This window comes from Pantherophis guttatus, chromosome 2 (assembly GCF_059756535.1).
Source record: "Pantherophis guttatus breed Tessera chromosome 2, ASM5975653v1, whole genome shotgun sequence".
Taxonomy (NCBI): domain Eukaryota; kingdom Metazoa; phylum Chordata; class Lepidosauria; order Squamata; family Colubridae; genus Pantherophis; species Pantherophis guttatus.
The window spans coordinates 192,809,525-192,835,557 of NC_142064.1; the positions used below are offsets into that span (position 1 = coordinate 192,809,525).

Consider the following 26,033-nt stretch of genomic DNA (forward strand, 5'->3'; position numbering starts at 1 on the left):
AGAACAACTAAGTTTACATAGGTAAAACCTGGCTAGAGAGAATATGCATATATATATATATATATATATATATATATATATATATATATATATATACACACACACACACACACACACACACACACACACACACATACATATATACATATACATACATACATATATATAAAACCACCAAGCTCAGAGAGCACCAAGGACCCTCTTCCCCCCAGTTCAACTCTAGCTACAATATTTTCTTCTATTGGTATTAATTTTTCATCAGAAATAGTACACCAACATCTGAAGGGGATTCTGGGAAGTCTACTAGAGGGAATTACAATTAGTTGCATACTGATTTTTTTCTGAAAATATATACTAGCAAGATCCAACCAATTTTTTTAAAATAATTGTGATTAAAATTTAAATTGTGTTGTGTGATTAAATCAAGATTAGGGAAGCCTGACTTACTATCATGTGTTAATAGGTAAATTAACTCTATACATGAAATTAAGGTTTGATGGGGGTGTGTGTGGTATACTTGTGGTATAGAGTTGACTATATATGTTTACACAGATCCTTTTGGGTTTTACTGACCTGAATATTTTGTATTATCTTTAAACTTGGCCATCTCAGTGCTCATCCGTAACTTAAAATAACTAACTTCTGGTTAAGAAGCCCCAATCCCAACACAAATCCTTGAAGAATGCCACTTCTTTCACTTTTGAAATTTTTATTTAATTTATTTCCCTCATCTATTTTCTGCTTTTAACCAGTTAACAATCCATGACAGGACAAATTCTCTTTTCCAATTTCTTCTAAGTTTACTCATGAGTGTTAGATGAGAAACTTTGAAAATCTACATACAATGGCAGTGGAACCTCTGCACGCATTGTCTTCTGCTAAAAATCTGGTCAGGTGGCATAATCTGAGGCATGCCAAAATGGACCTGGAGAGCCATTTGCCTTGGAATATCTCTGCCTCACCTTTCCCTACACTTATTTTGGGGCTTTCAAACTATTGAGATTAGAAAGTTCATTCCAGAGACAAATGCTGGATTTCCTTCTTTGAAGCTGGATCCCCCCCATGCTGAGTTTGGAGAGAAAATTCTTGACAAGATAAATCAGTATTCTGGCATCCAACCTCGTGATTGAGCCAAGGTGGCACAGTGGTTAGAGTGCAGTACTGCAGCTACTTCATCAGCAGATCAGTGGATCAAATCTCACAGGCTCACTTGACTCAAACTTCCATCCTTCCGAGGTGGGTAAAATGAGGACCCAGATTGTTGGGGTCAATATGCTATTTAGTATACTGTCTTTGGTGTAAGCCGCCCAAAGTGGGCGGCATAGAAATATGACTAAAAAATAATAAATAAATAAATAATGATGAAATCTATGGGTTTCAACTGCAAGTAGGTGAATTCACTGTGAAAGTTACTTAACAGGGAGATGGGTGACATATACTATTTTAATATATAAATAATATAAAAATAAGAAGTGACCATGTTTTACTTGGTGAACTATAATTTTACTTGATGAACACTATCATTTTATTTCTGTTTAACTGGTCTCACTATAATGTTTACTGTTTGAGATCTTTTGAAAGTATTGAATTATAGCATTAAAATATCATGGAAAAATATTATCAAAAATTGTTTTGTGTGTTTTTAAATTAGATCAACAAGGAACCTCCATCAAGTGGAAGATATGCTGGGCTATCAATCCCAATGTCTTCAACCAGCATGATTCTACAGGCTGTGGATGATGGGAATTATAATCTGAATACATCTATGGAGTCTTATATTGAGGAAGGGCGATCTAGATAGCAATGTAGCTAGAAAGGAAGACAAAGAGGTTCAAGAGGTTTTTTTTTATTCCCATGCTCTTAATTTTCAAAAAAATCACGAAAACATAACTTATAAAACAATATATATACTGCATCCTCCACAACAGCATTATTGAAACATCCAGCGTAACGGTTACCACAGGTGGGGATACACTGGGAAAGAAGTACCTTGTGCATTTTATATTATGTTTCTTTGTCATCTACAGGTAATAAGTATCAACAGGAAAAAGCAACAAGTATGTCTGCGAGAAAACTTCATATGTGTTTTGTATGCGTATTAATATTTAAAGATCATATTTATCATTTTCATATTTTTTAAAAATTTCCAACAAAAAAAATCCTTTTAAGTATTATCTACACTTAACACATAACATCTTTTAAAAGATTTCTTGTTTGGGTTCCTTACTTGTATTGATTCATCTAAATCCAAAACTGGAGAAACAAAGTAATTTAATCCCCCACCCCAAATTTATTTTACCCATCCACGAGGTCACTTCCTCTCCTTTATTTAAGATGCAGTATTTTCCGATGCTCCTTTTCTTTTTCCTTTCTCTCTTTCTTTCATATTTCCCTTAAAATTCTCTACGAGAATCCTTTCCTTTTTTAATTTTTAAATTAAAAAAAAAAACTCCTTTAAATAAGGACGGACGATAATTTGATTATCAGGGTAAGACTCTGAAAGGGAAGGAGGGGTGGGTGGGTCTCTATAAAGGTCCTTTTTTTTGAAGAGAGACTAGAGGGATTCCGTACTGCAGGCTTGGTAGAGAATGAAGAGGTAGGAAAAGGGACCTTTTCAGCCGCGAACTTGTAGTGCTGGGAACGGTAGGATTCCCCCCCTCCCCAGAAGCTTCCAGCTTGAGAAACAAAATCCCGCCGAGAGTCACGCACTGGAGAACCGCCGCCCATTCAACGGCGAAGCGCAAGGGAAAAGCGAAGATAAATAGAGCGCCTCGGAGAAGCGGGTTCGCCCCGCGGCTGCGGCGTTGGCTCAGAGGGTTCCGTCCTTTGGCTTTGCACGGGCGACCCCTCCCCGTCGAACGAGCCCCGTCCCGCCCAGGAGCGAACCCGGAGCCCCGCCTCCTTTCTTCAGCGAAGGGACCCCCACCCCACCCGAAGGGCGCTCGGAGCTCCTCAGCAAAGTCACTCTTTCGTCCCTCTGTCCCCCCCTTCCCACACACACACACACACACACACACACACGCCTCCACCGTTACCGTATCTTCTGGTCGTATAAAGTGGACGATTGTTAGGAAGGAAAGTCTTGTGCAAGTTCAAGTAAACACGCATACAAAACCCGCATCATCCAGAGGAGAAAATTAAAAAAAAAAAAACACATTGCAACTCATCCCTGTGTTTTAGGTCCGGTCGGGCCCCTCCCTCTCTCTCCTCGCCGGCCACGGCTCGTCCGTCCGTCCATCCGTCTGCCCGCTCGCCCGTCCACCCCATTCCTCCTCCGGCGCGTTTCCCTGCCCCTGAGCGCAGCCGCGGTCCCTTTTCAGGAGGCGGAGGCCGGTCAGCTGTTGTACTGGCAGGCGTTTAGAGTGGAGCCGGGGCTCTGCAGGCTGCCGTAGCCGAAGTTCGAGTGCTGCTTGGACTTCAGCCTCAGGCTGGCCAAGCTGGAGTTGCAAGTGTCCCTGTAGACGCTGTAAGGGGAGCCCGGCGGGCCGTAGGGGCAGGCGGGAGTCGACATGGCCGTGTTGAGGGACGAGCCGCTCAGGTTGTTGAGGCCGGAGTTGGCCACGCCGGGCACGGCCGAAGGGCCCATGGAGGAAGGCATGCTCATGGAGGGCAGCGTGCTGGGCGCCGAGAACATGGACTGGGCCGACGACAGCGGGCTCATGGAGTTGAAGAAAGTGAAGCTCTTGGAGGAGAGCGGCGCCGGCGCCAGGCTCTTGGCGTGCCAGTAGTTGGACGGGTAGCCCGGGTAGACGTCTTCGTAGGGCTGCATCAACCCGCTGAACTGCGGCACGTAGCCGTTCTTGCAAAGGTCCATCTGCTGGTTGCGTTCCCGCTTCCGCCACTTCGCGCGACGGTTCTTGAACCAGACCTGAGGGGAAGAAAGGGGCGAAGAAAAGACCAAAAAAAAAAAAAAGGGCCCAGAGGCTTAGAAACAGCCATTGGCAGGCACTCGCGACTCAGACATTAACGGGGGGGGGGGGCTGCCTGCCTAAAATTAGCACCTGCCTAAGGTAAAGGAGAGGGGGAAGGGGGGAAGGCCCCCCCCCACGGTCCACCCTGCTGTCCCTCCAGGTGAAACTTAGGAAGCCTAGTGAGGATTTCTCTAAGGTGGTCCCTGCCTGGCCCACCATCCTGAGATGTGTCTATCTATTAGACACAACCTGAGGACATACTGGAACAGACACCTTGTCATTTCAACTCTGAGGACCTGGTTAACTAAGGGGAAGCTAAGCAAGGCTGGTCCTGGTTATGAGACACACACACACACACACCTCTCCGGGTTTTTTTTCAAGACTACTGCATGGGCTAGACTGGAAAGTTGAAAAAACTTCTTAGAAGAAGGCCAAATCAAATAATTTCAGTGCAATAATATTGGTAAGGAAACTATCTGATTCACCAGTGGAGTGGAGTTGAGGGAGATTTCACCTTTCCTTATAGGATGCAAGATAAAAATGGTGATTTGCTGGGAAATCATCTGCTGTGGTTGTTGAACATTTTGTTGCGTGGCTGTTTTTCTACCCACCTGCCCTAAATTGCAGTGTTGAAATGAATAAAGCTTTGAGTGACCAGGGGCTGCATCTTCATGGAGAAAAATTGGGAGATCCCTTCAAGCTCAGACACATAGAGCAAAGTCATGAACTGGGAATTTCTACGTTCAAATGGTGCTCTTTCATGACACAGTGAAGGATTCCAAGAAAAACAGGGTTCCCATGAGCTTGAGATTTTCCTAGGCATTATGGCAAGACACAGAGAGCAATCCCCCAATTAATAATATAACTGATTAAAGATTCCAACCAGGACTGGGGTTCCCATCATGGCATTGTGGGCTCCAAAGGGCCCACACAGCCGATGGCAGGGCCATATTTCCTCTTTAGTTTTAATTATTGTTACTTTAATCTAAATAAGAAAAAGAAGAAGAGGATGGATAGCTTCAAGGTGGTTAGAGTCAGTTACAGAGTATACAGTAGGAAGAGCCGAATGACCAGGTTGGGGATAGATCAATGGAGAAAATCTATGTAGTCCCTAAAAATCAATCATCACATTGACATTTTGCAAAGTAAATTGTCCATCTCCAGTATGCCTTAATTTCTAAGAATGCTTCTCCTATCTGTATACAAAATAAAAATGGTCAGCAGCTGCAGCCCATTTGGAAATGCTGCTCAAGGAAAAGACAATCTTTTGTAAGAGGCTTTGGGGAAGAGTAAACAAAGACACAGTATTCTTTGCCCCCCAGCTCTCAAGATTCCAAGGCTGCCCACTAGCTAGGAGCTAGCTATTCCCTGACCGATCTACAGACTGATCAGCATGATTCAGAACTGTCTCGGTTAGCTTGTTAAGAAATCCCCTGCTGGATCTTTTCTCAAAACTGAATATGGTACAATAGTTTGGAAAAGAAGGGAACCTAATGGAAAAGTTGTTCAGCATTACTTTTCTTCCTGAAAGAAGAGGTGCCAAACTAAATTGCATATTCGTTGGAATAGCCATTCTTTCTCCTTGACCATACACACTTTTGGTTCTGCTAATCTAAGACAATGTAGCTAATCTAAGGCCATTCTGGGCATCTTTGTTCTCATGAGCTAAATTAAGACCTGGGACTGAAAATAACATTCTGGGGTTCAGCCACTTGAGATTCAAATTAAGTTTGGTGTGTAAAGCTTACCTGGTAACTTCTATTGATATGCTATATAACCTTAAATTTTTTTATCCATAGAGATGGGGACTTAAAGGATAGTGGGCTGCTGTAAACATGAGGGATTGTTTGTTACATTGGTTTTGTATTGTGTTGCACCATTCTTTGCCTGTGTCTATATTTCTACTATCTCTTCAGCCAACTCATCCCTCTGATGCTTTCTCCTAAAAGGTCCTGTAGCAACAAGGAATGGTTGAGCAGTTTTCTCAACATTCTGATCAGTTTATTTATTATTGGATATCTTAAAGTCCAAATTTTACTCTAGGAACAGCTATTTACTTACTTACTTATTTAACTATTTCCCGCCTCTATTATTTTTACTAATAACTCAAGGTGGCAAACATATCCAAAATATCCTCCTTTTATTTCCCCAACAACAGCAATCCTATGAGGTGTGTTGGGCTGAGAGAGCTGTAAGCAAAACTCTGGTTGCAATCAGATCAAAGCTATCAAAGTATAATAAAAAGGCATTAATGTATTCATTACTCAGTACCTTAAACAGGCACATTAATTAATATTTCAATATGCTTTTGGGGAGTCAATAGGAAAAAGATACAGATCTTCCTACTTTTTAGCCTCATCCTAAGCAACATTCTGGAACTTCTTTACTTAAGCTATGAGAAATCTGCACTTTTGCTCTAGTAAGAAAGGCTGCAAATCATTCTAATTGCCTATTTGGGGTATTTGCTGCCATCACAGCTTATACATGCCTGGCCCTGTGTGATTGAAAACGAAGGGATACACTTTAATGTTGATATTAATAAGAATTAATACTTTCAAGAGAGTAGTCTTTAAAGTGGAGATAAGATTGGTGCCCTCCAAATGTTCCAGTCTTCAACTTGTCAATCCTAGCCACCATGAAAAGCAACTTCCCATGAAAGAAATTTGCACCTTAAAAAAAAAGCCCCTGTTTTTAAACAGGCTGTACTGGAAAAAGACATCTGATCAATGTTTTCAATAGTTGCCTTTTATCTCCAAAGCAGATAAAGATTATTGCAGATAGCATTTAGTTAGATGGATAGTTGGCATTTCTCTCTGGAGATGGCCTTTTCATTTTGCGATTGGGGCCTTGAGAAATCCCTGCTTACAGATTGCTGCCTTGACTTGGCATCTCCTTTGTTTCCTGTTCAAGATCTCTGGATTTCATTTACTTGTTTCCCTTCCATTAACCACTTTCTGGCCAAACCTCCTGCCCAAACTGCTGTTCTCAGACTGATTCTGGTGGCTTTATCCAACTTAAAAAACAAAAATTCCTTATTTCTGGAAATTAGAAACGGATGTGACAAGTATCCCAAAGGTAGACACTGCCAGCCAGTCCTGGGCATCTTTTGCCTTTCACCAAAAGAGGCATCTGCCCTTACACTGAATGTTCAATATTTACAGTTCTGCTGCTAGAAAAGGGAATCAGTTTAGATACCCGGGGGGAGGGGGGTCCTAAGACAGGGGAGTAGCTGATGCAATCTTTGGGAAAATAATCTTTTAGGAAAGGCTTTCAATTTGTTTTCATGAAAAATCCAGGGATTCAAAACACCGGAAAAATCACACTCTTTCTGCCTCTTCTAAGAGCAGTAGGCCTTAGCCACGTGATTCCTGGGAGAAATATGGCCAGTGGAACTGCCTGCATTACTGGTAGGTTAGGATTTTGATAGGAGTTGGCTGCCAGCTAAGGCAAGCAGATGCAAAAAACTATCTTAAGAGCAAAAACCAGCCAAACTGGGAATCTAACTGCTTTGTGGGAACACTTTTTTCCTAAAGGCAGTCTCGAAAACAAAGCAGTGCCCCTGTAATTCTGCAGGGACTACAGTGCAACTCCCCCCACCTTCTATTGAATCATGTCCGATTCTCGAAACTTCCTGGATGAGTCCCTGCAGTTTCCTTGGCAAAGTTTTTGAGATGGAGTTTGCCCTTGCTTCCTTCCTAGGGCTGAGAGGAAGTGACTGGCCCAAAGTGACCCAGTTGGCTTTCTGCCTAAGGCAGAACTAGAATTCATGGTCACCCAGTCTCTGGTTTGATGACTTAACCACAACACATAATTGGCACTCATAAACAAAGCAAGAGCTATTTAATTGGCTATGTAATTCCTAAACCCAACTAAGATCAGGCTACACTCATAGGATTGTGGATACCTATTCTGTCCCCTGTTGTAGAAAGTTCTTTGACGATCAAACATGTTTGCTAGTTTGGGGAAAAATTTAACCAAATGAAAACAAAAATGCAAGTTTCAACAAGAAAGAGCAAGAGGAGGAGCTGGCGAGGAAGAATTAGCCGAAACTCCCAGACCTAGAGGAAAAAATGGGGAAAAAGCAATTCACTTCTCAGAAAGTACTTCCAGACATTAGGGGTTTCCCGAAACTGAGGCTAAACATTTTAATGCTGCCTCTAGATATTTTCAAAGTCCTCTTAGCATATTTGGCCAAATTAAAGTTTCAGAAAAATATAACTACAGAAGAGTTTGAGCTAAGATTTGGAAGGAAATGGAGTAATTTATTGATTTTCCCCTACTTTATAAACAGTGGGGGGGAGAGGCTGAAGGAGGGAATTGGGCTGAACTTCTTGGTGGAGGAATCTAAATTAAAGCATCTCAACCAGATGGCTGCTTACCCTCTGTTTGAAGATATCTAACATCCTACTTTAATTTGGAAGCAATCCTTCCCTACTGAAGCCAAGTCAGGCCTCCACATTAAATGCTTCGGGTCAATAACTTTGTATGAATTGCCCCTTCCTTACAGGGCAAACTCATTAAGCATCATAGCACTTCAATGAAAAAACAAAATACACACAGCAGGATTTTAACCCTGTAGCAGTTAATTACATTATATGCAGAATAATTTGGGGATGGACAGAATAGGCCAAATGGCATCAATTTGGCTGAATTATGCCAAAATTAACAACAACAACAAAAAGTGTATTGCTGCAATCTTTGGGGAAGTGTATCTCTATAGATGTACTCCAAATGGAAATTTCTCACTGATGTTGAGAGCAAATGTGATTAGAAGTGTGTTTTTTCTTTTTCTTTTTTACTTTCAATGTAAAATGCCATTTCTTTCAGCATAGTAAGTCTCTCCCCCTCCCATCATTTATCACAAAAGCACTTTGCCAGGCAATTTTCAAAATGTTTCATTAAGGGGCAGCCCTAAGGCTATGTTAAAAGAGGAATTCCCCCTCCCCCCCTAAACTCATCAGAATAAGTATAGTTCAGGCTTTGAAATGATTGGATAGTTTACTATTTTTCCTTTAAGGCAGCATAACTAATCAGGTGAAATATAATGCTAAACTTAGCATTTCAGATTTCTTTGCTGACTTCAAGGTACAGAAACAGTGCAGAAAAGAAAATACATAGAATAGAGGTATGGAAGAACTGCTTTGATAAGACTTCTGCCTTCAAAGTTTCAGGAAAGTCCTGGGCAGACCCTGAGTTCCCTCCAATTTCCTCTCAGTAAGCAGCTGCAGGATTGAAAGCCAAGGCTGTCTTTTTCTCCAGGAGAAAAACTTTATGGAACTTGCTGGATCTTGAAAGAGGCAGGAATAGGCTAAGGTGCTACTTTACAGATAATAATGAGGAACCTCTTTATTTCCCTACAGCCTGATGCCTAAAGCCACTTAAGCCTCTGCTTTTCTGCTAGCATTTGTGGGGTGGGTGGGTTGGGGAGGCCTTCTTGGCAAAGGTAAGTTTCTGTAGATCCCATTTGGGGGTGAAATGTGAGGCACATATATCGATCTTAAATAGATGTCAACAACAATCTTTGTGGACTTAATAAAGCTCTGGTTTCCTTTCAAATCTAGTAAGATCTATGGTATGTATATAAAAAAGATAACACCAGGCTGATCTTGGATAATACTTCAGTAGATCTTTTTCCCTGTGGGCCCCAATAAATTAAAGGGAATCCTCAATAACTTTTTATCTCTGGAATGTCGTTATACTGTTAGGGTGATCTCCATTTAGAACCTATTAAATCAAGAACTACCACATTCATCAACTCAATAGGAATACAGCTTCAGAAGCTGTAGGATTCATTCGCCCTCCTGAAAGTATAAAGCAAACTATGAAGTTGAGGGAGGGAGACCCAAAACCAATAAACCAAGAATCCAGCATACAAAACAAGCAAAGAGAATGACTAATAAAATGTCAATCTTGTTTGTCTTGCAGGTTATTTCTGACACTGGATCCCTTGAAACAAACTCAAGCAATTCCTGCCATTGAAGGCAGGAAATCCCTGACAATCAGCTCAAGCAGCCATGTCTATCTAGAAATACTTAGCTGATTTTGGAATCTCAAATAATCCCATCCTCTGATGAATTTAAATCTTTCTCTTATCCTTGATTTGGAGGGTCTATTGATTTTAATAAAACATATTACCCAGCAATTGTTCATATGCAAGTATACATCACTCCATTGCATTGTAGTGATATATCTTTGTATAAACTCAGCTTGGCATGAATTGAGGGGCACAAAAATTCATATATAATAACTGGCTGTTAGTATTAAAATGATCAATGTATCCTTGTTTAGAAGTAGCTGAATATAATTCCAAATACCTGTCTCTCCTCTTCCCTCCTAATATTATTTTTATTTAATTACTCTTTCTTGGTTATTTTTAAATAATTGGTGCAGTTCTTACACTTGTTCAGATAGATAAATTAACACAGCTCTGAAAGCAACACACTTAATACCTTTCAATTCACGATGATTTACTTCTATTATTGGGCACAGTTCTGCCCAAATTTTGGATTTTATGTCCATCTCAGACACAGTAAACTGTGGTTTCATTTATTATGGTTCATTGTATTATTCACCGTTGGATGCATTTGTACAACGGCAATACACAAATCAGAATGATTAGATGTGCACAAAACATTACATTTCAAAGAAATAGAGTTTAGCTGAGCATGTTGCAGAATCCTGCTTATACATGTGTGACCAGCTTTTCTGTGATTGTAATGGAATTTGTCTGTTCTTGCCTTTACTAAAGTCTCATTAAACATGGGATTACTCAGTGTCACCATGAATAAGATAGCAACTTCACCTGCTCACTGATTTTTTTCCCCATTCCAGAATTAGGTACAATTCTTTGAAATGAAGCTCCATTGACCTCACAGTGCTTATGACTGCCTGGATATCTGTCCAGTATCTGCTGTGTGTGTGTGTGTGTGTGTGTGTGTGTGTGTGTGTGAGAGAGAGAGAGAGAGAGAGAGAGAGAGAGAGAGAGAGAGAGAGAGAGAGAGAGAGAGAGAGAGAGAGAGAGAGAGAGTCTGCCTGTCAAATCAACCCAAATACTTGCATTTGTTTTATAGCTACACCATACACTGTTGGCCTTGTCCGGGGTTCAAAGCTTGAAGCCAACATCTGCTATTATAGCTCAACTGAGGGTCAATCCTTAAGTCATGATGAGAATTTTGGGGGTTTTTCCCCCAGTTTTTGCCGTAAACATAGCCATTCCCTAATCTTTTCCTATTCACGCTTCTCCCGAAATTTCCCATTTATAGTCAGAACCAATAGAAAGCTATAGAAATCAGGGGAGAAACACATTCACGTTCCCCAAGCTTCCTTGTTTCCAGAAGTAGGAAATGGGACCAAAACAGTTTTCTCCTTTGTGGGGGGGGGGAATCTTGTGTTTCTACACATTTCCCCTTCCTGTGAAAAAGGGCACACTCACAAAGCCCATCCACCCAGAGGCTTGCATCCTCTTTCCCTCCACCCCGAAGATGAACTAGAATTGCTGTTGTTATTAAATGGCTGCATTTATAATCAACCCAGAGGAAACAGTAAATCTTGGGTGACCTTTGTCTATTTTGGACAAATCCTGCTTTTCCCAGGCCACCAAATAAAATAAATGAATCAATAAGCAAAAAGGCTTGTGACTCTGTTAGCATTTTCTTAGCCAGGTTATTCCTTCAAGATAGAGGGAAGGCAGGAGAGATTGCATTTCAAGCCATTTGAAAAAGCATCTTTTCCCATCAGAAATTGCGATTAATATATGTTGTTTAAGATCCGTTAATCCCCGGGCTTTTGAAAAATTGCTGGGGTGGGGGAGCCTAGAGGGATTCTCCCGAGGAAAATCTAGGCCCGGTTTGGATGCTCTGCTCAGTTCTGCCAAAGGTCCGCTTTAAAGAGACGGCAACACTTCACTCAGGACTGACACTCCACGGAATTGCGCAGCCGGGATTTAAGGAGCACGTGTTGGGCATCCCTTCCTTTAACAGATTTTTTAATGAGCGTCCAGAGGGTTGGACCCAACAAATAATAAAGGATCCAACAACTAATCAAGAAATAATCCTATTTAAGAAGGGACACCCAAGGAGATTTAGCTGTGTGGACAGACAGCTCGGTTTACTGATTTCAGCAGCTCGCTTCTAAACAGAGCTTAAACCTTAATTCGGTGTGTGTTTAAAGTAGCTCTCAGCTTTGCAGCCTTTTCTGTATACATTTATGTACTGGAAAGCAATGGGGAGGTACCGGTAATCCTCCAGCTTACTTCAAAGAAAGTGGCTTCAGAGTCACACTTGGGAGACCCTGGTTCATAAGCAAACCTCCATGAGATGACATTCTTCGAATAAAATACGGGGGAGATGCCCTAATTTAGGCAGCAAATACCTTGCGCCCTAATTGTGACCTAATAATAGTGGAACCCCTATGCATGTTGCCAAGTGGGGGACGGGACGGACGGATGGACCCTTGCTCGACCCAAGGGGGTTTACCCCTTACTTTTGCTCATGTAATTGTTGGTTTTGTTTCTTCTGTGGGCTTTCCCCGAACTGAGAACTTGAAGGCATTTCAGTTCTGGGGTATGCAAAGCAAGGGAGAAGTTACATGGCCTATGCTTTCCCTGAGCAGGCCTCCATCAGGCCTGGCGTCCCTCCGGCCCAATTTAAACACGGCGCAGCGGTTCTTAGCCCCCGTTGCTGCAACGGAGAGGGCTGCAAAGACGGCTCGTCTTCTGCTCGCATGCAAAGATCGATTCCGCGGCTGCCTCTGTGCCTGTATCCCTCCCGCGCGGGGATCTTTGCCCTTCACACGTCCGAACCTGCTACAGATGGAGGGAAATGCCTCCCAAGTAAGCTTTGGAGCTCTTTGGCTCCCACCAAATTTCCCTCCTGGCTTTCCTGGTTCCGAGACACATCTTATCAGGGTTGCTCAGTGGATCGGGGTGGGCTCTCTTCCCAGACAAGGCCCGGGAAAGGCTGAGCACTGGGAGGGAATAAGCTGTAAGCGCTAAGCTCTAAGAGGAGTGACCGCTGTCTGCAGACCTGGTGGTCTGCAGACAGCGGGGCAAGAGGGAGGGGGAGAGGCAGGGGTGGGTTCTAAATTTTTTTACTACCGGTTCTGTGGGTGTGGCTTGGAGGTCATGTGACTGGGTGGGCATGGCTAGCTGGTCATGTGAGCGGGTGGCCATGGCTATGTGTATAGGGACTACTCAGAGTGCTGAAAAAAATCATTTCTGACAGGTCCTCGCACTTTTGACTTGTCCTCACACTTATGACCATCTTCACATTTATGCCCGTGCAGCATTCTTAACAACCATGTCACTCATTTCACAACTGCTTCTCTTCACCATGGTGACAAGATAGGGCAAAAAACTTAAAATGTGAGGACAGTCGTAAGTTCGAGGACTGGTCAAAAGTGCGAGGACCACTCAAAAATAACTTTTTCAGCCCTCTGAGTAGTCCATATGCACAAAAGGACTACCCAGAGGGCTGAAAAAAGTGATTTTGTCACTGCTACCGGCTTGGCCGAACTGTGCCGAGCCGGGAGGAACCCACCACTGGGGAGATGAAGGAAAGCTTTGCAGAGGCGACTGCGGAGGTGGCTCACCCTGACTCTGGGCTCCGTGAGGTTGGTCCACACCGCGATCTCCTCCCTCATGCTCATGTCCGGGTAGCGGTTCCTCTGGAAAGTGGCCTCCAGTTCCTGCAGTTGCTGGCTGGTAAAATGAGTCCTTTGGCGCCTCTGCTTTTTCTTCTTCGCCGGGTCATCCGCGCTCCCCTCCTCGCTTTTCTGCGCGCCACTTGGCTCCTTTTCTAGAAAGAAAGAAAGAGGGCCGAGGAGATCGAGACCACAATAAGGATATAATAATACTAATACTAATACTAATACTAATACTAATACTAATAATAATAATAATAACAATAATAATGTACTTGGTTGATACCTAGGACGCTGGCAGCAACCCGTATCAATCAGTCAATACCAATCAATGGTATTTGTGATGCATTTTTGAATGTTGAGTTGACTGAGTTTCATGTTTAATTAATAAAGTAAACAATAATAATAAACAATAAACCATAATAAACAATAACAACAATAATAATAAGGATCAGTTGGGGTGCGATTAATAGTATTATTGCAAAGAAAATAAAAGGATTTCTGCCAGGCCTTTTAACCCAAGACAGTGCGAGTAACCGTCCCCCTGCAAACAAGCTGGCTAATACGAAAGTCTAACCTGAATCTCCCGTAAATTATACACCATTTTCGCAGCAGCGAAAAGGTTTGGATTGGAACCAGCTCCTCTGTTTCAAAAAGTTGGAGAATTGAAGGGTTTGCCTCTACAGAAACAAGGGCTAGAGATGACCTGCGCTGTTCTGCATAGAAGATGCAGAAAGCTAGAAAATAAGCTATGAAATACAGGGGGAAAAACACTTTTTAAAAATCATGCTTTTACGTGCAATAGAAAAATTCTGATGAAAATGAAAAGTTTCATTTACAAATCAGAATCTTTGTTCTCCCAAAAAGTAAGAAATTTACTGCTCATTTTGATTGTTTTGGGGCATTTTTCTATTATGCTGAGGATTTAAACTTACAAAGGATACAATATACACTTCTCCCAGGGATGATATAACTACATTGAGAACAACTTTATTTTCTTATTAAACTGAAGGAGTGGGAAGAAAGGACAGGAGCAGCTCTATACCTTGGGAATTTGGAATTTCTACTTTCAGGGTGAGCTTTCAAGGATCTCTCTTTATATTTAATTAAAATGACATAACATTAAGAAAACATGTTTGTTTAAACTATTGAGATAAGGATATTTTGCAAATTTGGATTTATCTCCGTTCAAAAATACAAAAATACAAAAAAAAAAAATGCATTTGTACACGAAGTTCTCCAGAAAGCATAAAATGTATTTGTTCAGTAATGGCTGAAGTTTGTACAAGTTTGAAGTGGCATGTCAATTGGCATGATCATTTCTTCAATCTAATCATTCAGGTAAATGGGAGAGGGAAGAAATCAGGACTTACTCAAGCCCCAAGTTTTATAGGCTTCAGTGCAAGAAATGTGAGGGCGCTCCTATTTTTAAAATGCATGGCAGTTTCCAGATACAAACAATTCACATTAGTTTCCAGGATAAACCCACAGGTTAAATTGACTGAAGGTTTCTCCCACTATGCTTTGGAAGGGATGAGATATAGTTAAGAATATGGATGCAATTTATTATTTGTGGAAGTGAATGTTTAGAGAACAAAGGGTATTCTTCTGAAATATTCTTCTGGCAGTCGGTTTGATATAGCAATGCTAAGGCATAAGACTGGAAACCAGGAAATTGTGAGTTCTAGTTTTGTCTTGGGCACGAAACCAGCTGGGTGACCTTGGGTCAGTTAATCCCTCTCAGTCCTAGGAAGGAGGCCATGGAAAACCACTTTCCAAATCTTGCCAAGAAACTGCAGGGAACTGCCCAGCCAGTGATCAGGAGTCAACACAAAAAGGATAATTCTACCATCTAAGGCCTAGATCCATGCCTACTGAAGAAAGTGTAGCTGAATTCAGGGGAACCCACCACTTTTGAAAAGACTTAATATTCAATTGAACACCTCAGCAATTCAGCTAAATGTCTCTTAAGGCTAATACTTTGATAACTAAATTATATTCAAACTGGCCAATTTGTAGGCTATAAATTCTAAAAAGTATAATGAGACCTGGAAATGCTTTCCGAGTTGATTAAGGCAAAGTCTTCTCTGTCCAAGAACTTATAATTAAATTGCTTGTGCAACAGTCACTGAAGTAGTTCATGCTGCAGTGTGATGGAGAGACTGAAGCAACAGTCATTTATCTTTGTAGGATTCTAGATATGCAATCAATTTCTAAATTGATATTATGCAAGTATTTCAAAAGAGTATTGGACAGTTGCTGATGTGTGTGATGTGTGTACAATTGCAGTTTGAATATATTGTAATTAAAACTAAATAGAAGATTCTGTGGAAGGATCTGTAGTTGACCTGGCTAATAATCCACGTTGTTTGCTTTCTTTAATAGCCTGCTTTAAATAAAATGCATGACACAGACTAAAGTGTGTAGTAAAGGAATTGTGGGTCTCCGCAATGTATTTCTGGAAAGTGAGAGGGATTTTAGAGAGTATTATCTTTTACTTCCTTCCTCTACAGACATTTAAGAAAGTCACCTTATTATCATATGCATCTACAATATGTATATGCTTAAACAGACCCACACCCGCCCACATTAATATTTATACATCCTTTTTATATTGAAAAGTCAAACTGCAGACACGATCCATCCAAAAATAAGCCCTTTATGTTCCCCTGATTTCAGCGGATTACAAAAGTGCTTTGCCCTTCTTATTGAAAAGAGTGAGGAGCTCAATGGCTTAATTTCAGCAAGATCAGATGCCACATAAAAATGCAGAAATTATTTATGCCTCTTGAAAGAAAGAAAAGTGGACAAGGAGCACGTGCAGGCACCGGCAAGATTAAATTCACATTTGATCCTTGTATAACCAGCTGCTGCTTGGGAAAAAAACAAAACACCCCATCCCATAAAGATATTAGGCAACTCTATGGTATGAATCGACTTGGGAGGCTATTCCATACACTGAAAACCTAAATACACGCGCTACAATCTCTCCTCCTTTTGAAGGCCTAGATTTGATATTCTTCCCGGAGGACTCTGATCAGAGAGATGTGTCAGTGTCCAGCTGGCAGCCCCCAAAGGACAAATAGTTAAGGAGAAGCGCAGCTTTCTTTCAATGCAGCTCAGAGAGGAGGGCCACTCTGGGCAGGGAAGCAGTTCACAAAGCCTACAAGGCCTTGGTGCTGCCTAAGGAAACTGTAGGTCCTCTTCAAAGCTTCTCCTCCTTATTCACCAGGGCCTCACCTAGGCCCTGGTACAACCCTCGCCTTTTTCCTAGCAAGGCCATGGAAAAGTGGGCTCAGCTTGGGACCAGTTTGGTGGCCTTGGCTTTTCTTAAGGCTGGACCTCGGAGAAAGTGTAGGAGAGACTGAGGGCAAGGCCCCCAAGCAATCTTACGTCCCCATCAGTCCTCAAAGGGAGGGGGGGCGCATGGTGAACTTTAACCCTTCTCCACCAGTGGAGTCTACCCCCACATCCCTGCTCCTCCAAAAAGCTGCCTTCTCCCTCGGGCTTTGATACAGCTCCAGAACGATCACTTCCCGCCAGCTTGCTGGCCTTTGCACTGTTTTCCACAGGCAAGAAGTGAAAACTAAGCTCTGGTGGGCCTAAGCAAGCAAGATGTTGCTTGCTCGAACCCTCTTCTCCATTAGGAACTAGAGCTTGGCACAACCATAAGGACCTCAACTTACACAACCACAAGGACCCTCAGCTGTGGTGCTCCTGCCATTTGCAAACCACTTCCGGAACAGCTGCTTAAAAAAAAATAAAAATGGGGACCTGACTTGGCGAGAAGGCGCTGCGTTTTCTCTGGGCCGCTTCTACCAGCATTCCCTCATTTATCTGTGGGCATGTTAAGAAGCCTAAAATTTATTTCAGTGGAAATCTAGAGGCAAAGGTGTTGTTTTCCAAAGGAATTAGGCTTGCCCTATTGTTCTAATTCCCAAGCGCCTGCTTAATCTGACCCCTTCTATTAAATATTACCGGTGGTTCCCTGTTTTATTTTTCCTACTTGGCGTTACTGGAACGCATTGTATATCTTGGAACCAGGTCTCTTCACTCTTTCCTCTCTTGCTTGGGGAAATTGTTTCTCCAACTGATGCAACCGAATGCGTAAACATTACCAGGGGCTGGTCCCAAGGTAGCACAAGCCCAAATTCAGCAATAAATAGTGGGATTGACTTGAAGGGTTGCATTTTAAATTTACTTCAGTTTGGGTGAACTCGGCTTTATTTATTTAGATATGCCATTAATTTCCCGCAAGATCAAGCTGTGGCATTCAAATGCAGAAATTATCTGGAGTTTGAGAATTAGATTCCACTCTTGTGCCTACTAATTTGAAAGTTAAATTCTTTCCCAAAGAAATATCTACTAATTTCACCAACACCTCTCTAGACTCGAGTTGTCTTCACTAAAGCAGGAACGTCAAAAGGCACAGCGCGTTTTTAGGTATTTTAGGTTGCCGTCCACAACATAATTGCTGGGAAAGGAGAAGTGCGAAGGATTCACTCTGAAGTTTCATTCTGTCATCGAGGCGTTGTTCTTACTCATTTTTAGGAGTGAACTTTCCCAAGATTTGAGCCGCGGAGCACTCGGGGTAATTTTCTCAAGCAAGGAGCCCGGCTGGGCACTTGCATTTGGCGGCGGCGCGGGGGGGGGAGCATTTTGCAACCCCCTCCCTTGCCCTGAAATCGAAGAGAACCACTTCTTCGGAGCAAAAGGCTTTTTCGTGTATTTAGGGAAGAGTTGCCAACGTAGCGTTACTTTGGGGTTGGCAATTGACACTCGTTCACCTGCAAATAGGGCTGACGGAGGGAAGCTGCAGCCGGTGTCCTTTTACAAAACCTTCTCCTAAAATATGCCACTCCTCTACAAAGACATCCCGGATTAAAAGCAACGCCGGGCGGAATAAGATGTCTGCTCATTCCCTCGCCAAGGCCTTGAAATTTTCCTTCCTTCCTTTCCCCTCCACCTTTTTTTTTTCCCCTTCCCTGCCTGAGTTTTGATGGGGGCCCTCCCGAGAGATCCTTTTACACGCCTACGCTATCCAGACTGGAAAATAAACCCAAACAAGACTTGCCGTGAGTTCGAAAACCCGGAGCCCGAACGGAAGGGCTCTTAAAAGAAACTCAAGGAGTTGCGTATTTTGGGGGGGGAAGAAAGAATAAAAAGTGCCAGTTAGCCTGGGAAACTTGAGCGCAAACTCCGCCACAACCGAGAGGGCGCGATGAATCTCACCACCCCTTCCTCGTTCCCATGCTGAAACCAAGGGATTCTGGGCCGCCCCTAACGTGCTTTTGTTTTGAACGCGGCTCCTCTCGCCTGATCGCGCCCTCCACGGTAGGGATGGAGGAGGGCGCTGGGGTGGGGGGGGTGGGGGTGTCTTTTCTGCTTACTTCCTATAAAACCGCGGCACCCCACCGCCCCAAACTGCGGGTTTACCTGGGGCTTCGGTGTCCGAAGATTCGCTGGCCGAGTTCTCGATCGGTTCTCTGCCTTCGGAAGATCTCTGCAAATGGAAGCTGGAAGCCATGTCGTGGGACGCCTGCGGGGTTCTCAAGCTGTCGGGAAGCCTTTCCAAATTCATCCCACCTTTAAAGGAATCCATAAGCAAGAAGGAGGCTGAGTCGTAGCCTGCGCGCCTGCCCTTTTGAAGTCTGCGCGCTCTCGGCTTGCAACGTCTTACGTGCATACAAAACTACGAGAGAGAGGAGAACTGCCAAGCTAGAGAGAATGACAGCGAGCGGCTGCCCAGGACGGTTCCACCGAAAGTCCACTTTACTTATAGATATATATATATATATATATATATATATTTTAAAAAAATTACTTTTAAATCCACTAAGATTCGGCTTGGCTGACTGGAGGACAGGCACCGCCGAGCTTCCGAGCGGTCCGACTTCCCGGGGAAAGAAGCAAAGGCGCCCCCCTTGTAGGTAGCGCGCGGGAGGGGAGGGGGGGGGCCGAGGAAACCAGGCGAGTCGCTTGGGGTGGCCGAGATTCAAGTGACCTGCCCTGGAACGAACGCCTGAAAGTTGAAGCAAGACTCCGCCCCTTCTTTCTTCCTTTCCTGCCTCCCTCCTTCCCTCCTCCCTCCTCCCTCCCCGCCCCCACCCGCCTAGGAAAGTTCAAAACCTCCCCGTCCTCCCGGCTACTAGATCTCGTCCACCGAGCTCTCTCTTTCCTTCGCCTAATGGAGCCTCCTGCGAGCTCTCGGTCCCTGCCAGCGAGAGCTTCCGAGGGTGGGCTTCGCGCATTGGTTAAAGAGACCGCGCCCGCTCCCCGTCGGCGTCTCCCTCTCTCTCTGTCTCTCTCTCTCTCGCTAAAAAGCTGAGTTTCAGGAACGGGGCTCTTCTCCCCAAAGCCAATTTGATTCTCCTTCTCTTTTTACTTCTCTCTCTCTCTCCCCCCCCCCATTCCCCACTTTCCAGACGGTGTGGTTCATTCCAAGGTCCGCTTCAGGCAAGGGGACTTCTGCATTGAAATCACCAGAACGGGGGGGGGGGAGTTAGGGACTGGGGGTGGGGGGGAAAGGAGGAGATCGCTTACTCGAGAAGGGTTTCTATGGAAATCCGTCTTACTGGAGCGATCATTCAACTCGCCTATTCCTCCCGGCGAATTTTAACCAGAAAGGCAATTTGTTTCCATCTACGTCCGATATAGAAAAGCTTCCCCAGCGGTTGCTGTGGAAGTCTCCAGGGCTCAGGGTGGATGTCACTTCTGGGACTGATGGGGCTTAATTGCGGTGAATATGTGCAAGGTCGGCCTTCTATTCCACTGTTCAGCTACGTGACTCATGCAGAGTGCAATCCTAAATGCGTTTACTAAAAGACCACAGGACATGTTTCCGAAGAAGCAAGCAAAAATCCAACTCTTTCAGTGATTGCACGTGTACGTCTACTCAGATTTCGAATAAGTCAGCCAAGTCCTTCCAGTTTACTCAGAAGGATTTTTCGTTCCGGTCAATAGGCTTACTTCGGGGAGCCTTTTAGTAAATTTAATTGCGACCGATTTTTGAGTTAGACGTGCAATTTATAAACTACATCAGAGCTTAGAAACAAACTGCCAGGAAGTACTGTAAGCGGGGTATATTCTGTTTGAAAAGCTACGAGGATTTGTGTGAGTGTGTGTGTGTGTGTGAAACTAATAATGCATTATGAATGCTTCTCCCAATTTTAGGAGGGGAAAAAGCAGTTTAAACATTGAAACAGCCCAGAATGGATCTCCCCTTTGCCTTCTGCTTATTTTCTGGTGGCCCGCAAATGTTGACTCAGGGATATTTTTTTCCCGTAGTTCTGAGTCTGGGAGAGGAAATATAATATAGTACGATAGATTGAGAAGAATTAATTTTCATGGATCCCTGCCTGGTGTTTTTGGACGGGGAAATTGAGACTTCAGGTCTCAGCGCTTTAACCACATCCCTCGGCTTTTCCGAGTCCAACTGGAATATTTTTTTTTTTTCAAATCAAGGTGGAACTGCGCTACTATTTTGTTTTTTTTAAAAAAAAAAACCCAGGAGTTTTTAGGTGTCATTATAAACAACTAAGTAAGGTGCCTCCCCCGTTAATATTATTGACGGTCTTAGTAAAGAGCCGCCAGATCTTCTTTTTAAATCTCCTCTGGGTCATGGAAGTCCCTGTGCTTAAATGAGATTTTTCAATTCTATAAATCTGGCGACGAGGCGACAAATCCGTCGAAGTAAATGGGATTTGCCGGGTTCATAAACACCGCTCCTAAAAACGTACCAAGTCCTATCTCTGGATCCCCGCGGAATTTCTACTCAAACCGCCTAGCTTCTATTTTGGGCTGCTTTCGCGATTCACTTGCCATCCCCGCCTGCCTTCAACGGGAGCTTCGCCACAAACTTTTGGGATATTTAGGTAGCGCCGTGCCAACGCGAAAGCTGCCGGACCCCCTCGGCCACAAAGCGCTCGGCCGAAACTTCAGGAGGAGAGCTGAGGACTCCGGAGCCGTTCCCTCCGCTGTCCTGGCTGTAGTTCAACACAGATCCTCCTCTCGGCTTTGGTTTTCGCACTACTGGTGGGGCGGCCGGACTGCGGATGTGGACTCCAGCCCAAAGTCTCCGGCCTGACCCCACTCTAAGCAAGCCTCAACTTGTTCGCGGGGGCGAGGGGCGGCTCATCCCTCGAGTTCTGGCCACTGCGTGCTGGCTTCGCGTTGACACATTTATTCCACAAGAAGCTATGCCATACGTTATGACTCATCAACCACAATGGCAAGATTCACTGAAGCATCTCTAAATAGTAATAAGGAAGTGCGTGTCATGTCGTGGCACAGCTAGTTCTGTGAAGGTAGCTTTTGGGTTGAATTCATATTAAGGGAGATGAACGTAGCTCCTATGGATATCGGTGGATCTTAAATTGCAGAACAGCCCTTCAGCAATTTCCATTGCACTACTAATTTCTTATGATGTGCTGTCCAGCACCAAATACGTTACCGGTAATTGGCAGAAAAGGCCAAACGACCCCCGCTTGCTGGAAACTTTCTCTTAACGGGCTTATTGGGGAGGGAATTTCTGTTCGGGGGGGGGTCTTTTTCTTTTCCAAGGCTGGAGCTCTTGGCTGCAACTCTCCAGGGAGCGATGGCTCTGAAGAACTCAAGTTCCAAGGCTGCCAGGCAGCGGCAAACCTCAGGGTGCTTTTTCCTCCGAGTTTTAAAAGCTGCGAATTACAACCCCGGTTCTGCAGGTGCAAAACAGACTAAAAGATCTCCCGAAGATCAGGTGAACCTCTCTATCTGCCTCCTTCTGGACCTGGAACGGTGTCATGTTCAGACCGCATTTCTGGGGTGGAGAAATACTACGGAGGGAGTTTTACGCGGTGGGAGGGAAAGGTGAGGGCCCTTTTCTCGAGAAGCCAACTTCCGTTCATCCCATTCTTTTGAGTCCGCTCTCTTGGAGCTTTTGCAGCATTCCCTCCTCCCACTCCCCGCGAGGGCTCAGGATGGAGGGCGGCAGGGTTAATTTTTCTCGCGCCCACCGCAAAACTTTTTGGAGAGCGCAGTTTAGAGCCGATCCACAACCTAAGAAGAACCGCGGAATGAGTTCTCTCTGCCGCCCAGCCATCCAGGCTCCTACAATGCCATCTTCGGGACCTTTCTTTACTCTGCCGGAATCCAGCAGCGCCGCAGCAACCGCTCTGGTTGAGATTCCCACTGTAACTCCTAAACCAGGAGCCTTTGTAGGCTCCTTCCACGCTCCCCTTTCCCACGAGGAGAAATCCGAGGAAATCTGTTGCCAGGACCACTCGGGTATCAAGTGTCAAAGGGGGTTCCACAGTTGTCCCCAGAGTTCGCCTCGGAAACTGGATTCCCATCCAACCGATCAAGTGAAGGAATTAAATCCCCCCCCCCCATTTCTTCTGATAGTCATTCCTGCACATTAAGGCCCAGCAATCCAGACTTTCTGAGCGAGCAAAGAAGCCCCTTTAAACTGTAAATAAATACAGCCTTAAGTCGAATTCGGCTCAGAACTCCCCATAACAGTGCTGCAGCGAAGGGCAAAGAGCATTAATCCGGGGGGGGGGGGAGGGGGGAAACCTGAAGCCCTTCAGATGCTGGTCAACCACCACTTCCAGCAGCGCCACCTGCCAAGGCAATGGGGACCGTGGGGTGCAAAATCTCTACCTTACCCTCTTTGCCCTTTTGATAAAGCACCAGGCAGATCTTGCTCTATCAGCAGATATTATTCCTGGCAGCTTCTGTTCTCTGTCTGTCTGTCTGTCTGTCTGTCTCTCTCTCTCCCCTTCCCTCCCTCCCCCCCACTCACACACCTCCATCCCATGTTCAGAGGCTCCAAAAGGTGACCTCTGAACTGTAACGCTGCCTAATATTTGTCTATACTGAGCTCAGAGACAAGATAAACCACTGGGGAGGAGGAGGAGAAGGAGGAGGAGGAGGAGGAGAAGAAATGACTCCTCTGACTGAAGTGCTCAAATAATCAAGAAACCAACCCACCCAACATCAGTTTCGGTTAAACAAACTCCCAAAGTCCAGTTATTTCACCCTGGTCGTATTAGACCTCTTCTATTAACCTCCCCCCACCCCCAAGCGAATAAGTGGAAAATATGTCAAATAAAGACTGAGGATTGGGACAGCGTTAGCACAACATCATCACAATTTTCATGAAAAACCTCAACTTTACTGTGGCTGCTTTCAATACAACCACTGAAGCTGGATTAGGGTTAGATTCTTCTTTAGGTTTTTTTTTTTAGTTTTGTACCGTTTCCCCCAAAATAAGACATCCCCTGATAATAAGTCCAACTGAGCTTTTGGGCGCATGCACTAAAATAAGCCCCCCCTGAAAATAAGCCCTCCCCCAAAATATTTAAATGCATGCGCAGCCAGTCCACGCCATTTCCTCTGGTTAGGGTTAGGGAGACAGAGCTGGAAATCAGGTAAGACTGCAAGAGGAGCCCCCTCTTGCTCCATGTGCCCCCAAATAATAAGACCTCCTTAAAAATAAGGCCATGTTTTAGGGTTCAAAAAAATATAAGACAGGGTCTTATTTTCGGGGAAACGCGTTATGTGTTATTTTAGGAAGTGGCTTACTATATTGAGGAAACCCAGGAAATGGATTAATTCAGGAACCTAGTTAGGGTTCTAGCCTACACTGACTACATTGTGTGCCAACAGCCAGGGCTGGCCTTTGGGTATGTCGAGGCTCCTTTCAATAAATGGAGCAGAGCCTCTCCAACATACCTTGTTGTAGCTGCCTTGTTACATCAGAAGTACCTGGAATAAGAACCCTTTGCTTTTAAAGAGGAAGGTAGGGAAAGGGTAAACCTGGTACCTAACTCTATTACAAACTAAGCCTGTGGTGCTCTAACTGCTACAGTGAATGCCATTTGGGAATGCGGCAGAAGACACTAAAGGCTTTTTGGATTTTAGAAACCAGGAAAGCAGCAAGCTGGAAAAAAAAAAAAGCCCAGCGTAAGGTTTTGCAGCACAACTACAACCTTGCTCAATATTCTCCTAAGGTTCAGACAGACTTCCTCTCCTCAAGAGATGCTGCTGTTTTCATGAACGGCTTGTATCTTTGCCAGCAGGCCAAATGTCCGGAGGCCTTTAGAAAACAAATGTTCTCCAGCTTGCCTTGGCCGATGCCTTCCAGGCGGGTAAACACAGGATCAAGCCACAGTCATATATATCTCCTTTTCTTGGAGAAAGTCCCATTGCAATGAATGGGGCCTCTCTTGGGAAGAGACATCCTTGGGATTCATCTGTGCCAAGTTGAAGTTCTATCATTTGCTTTGGTATCAGGCTGAATGGCAAAGTAACAAAAATGCCCCTAAGCAGGTTCAGTGTGCCCTTTCTTTGCCAGCTTTAACAGCAGGGAAAACAAATTGGTACATCCTGTTATTGTTGAAGCTACTTCCCAGGAGCTGCTATCCGGGAGAGACAAATTTCCTATCTCTTACAGCTCTTGCTCCCTTGCCCTCCTCTCTCACGTTGGAAAGAAGGAACCTTAATTCTTATTTTTCACTTGTCATATTTTCCATTCAGAACAGAAAATAAAGCATGGCCTTTCCAGGAAACACAACACTGCGAACCTCAGGGCTACCTGGGAGAATCAAGCTGTACCTGTCTTCTGCTCCTTTCTCTCAAGTCCAGGCTGCAAAATTGGCCTGGCTCACCTGTTTATTTGGGGAGAAGCAGATCTCAGGGCCAAGCAGCAGCCTAGGCTGTGGATGAAGGTGGAAGGAAAGGTGGAGCCAGGGAGAAAGTGAGCCAAGGAGAAGGCAACAGGGAGTGTTGGGGAGAAAGGCTCTGATAGGAAGGAGAAGGTTCCAGTTCAGGGATCAAAAGAGCCAGGTGGAAAGATTTAGTCCATCTAAAGCCAGGATGGCATAGTAAGACCTAACAACCACAAGTCCCTTATGTTACTTTGCCACTCAGGTCTGGCTGCCAGGTAAGGAACGGTCCATCTGGATGTACATGAGAGCAGGGTTGAGCAGTCAGTCAAACCCAGTTCTGGTTTTGCTTTTTCAAAGAGCTTTGGTAACTCTCAGTACTAAACTTCATCCAAGCACAGAATCAAAGGGGAGGATCAGGCACTATATCTTACAACACAGGGGTGGATTTGGATACAGTACACTCTTCAATCAGGACTCCTCTAATGGTTTTCAGTTATGCTTATTGCAGGTGATGGATATTGTAGGTCAATGTATCTGCAGGGCAACAGATTAAGCAACAGTTATGATTGGAGGAGTGGTCATTCAGACCTGATTTGAAATAGATGTTTCTTGTGGCCACTGTGAAACTGACTTTGAAGTTCAGTCTTGGAGACAAGAATCATTATTATCAGAGCATCAATGAAAAAGACAGGGAAGCAATTTTTTTTTTTTTTTGGTGAAACAACACATTATGTTAGTGTCAAGTATCAATTCAGGCATTTTTGCAATCAAAATAAGCCCAAAGAGGTTTATTTTACAGCAAATGGCACGGAGCTCAGAGAGCTTTACTTTACAA

General features: G+C 44.1%; 1 protein-coding gene across 3 annotated transcripts in view; it reads right to left on the reverse strand.

The window, feature by feature from the left end:
* Positions 1-1,830: 1,830 nt before the first annotated feature.
* PITX1 (paired like homeodomain 1) overlaps positions 1,831-26,033 on the reverse strand; it is a 43,956-nt gene continuing 19,753 nt past the window's right edge. Inside the window, exons 1-4 of one of the 3 annotated variants that reach the window (XM_034403759.3) lie at positions 19,375-19,850; positions 18,987-19,136; positions 13,500-13,705; positions 1,831-3,868 (exon numbers count right to left, since the gene is read on the reverse strand). In XM_034403759.3, coding sequence (XP_034259650.1) covers positions 3,335-3,868; positions 13,500-13,705; positions 18,987-19,131 — 885 coding nt within the window. In that variant the 5' untranslated portion in view covers positions 19,132-19,136; positions 19,375-19,850 and the 3' untranslated portion in view covers positions 1,831-3,334. Of the gene's footprint in view, positions 3,869-13,499; positions 13,706-18,986; positions 19,326-19,374; positions 19,851-26,033 lie in introns of those variants that run through there. The other 2 variants (XM_034403750.3, XM_034403741.3) reach the window with 2 other exon arrangements.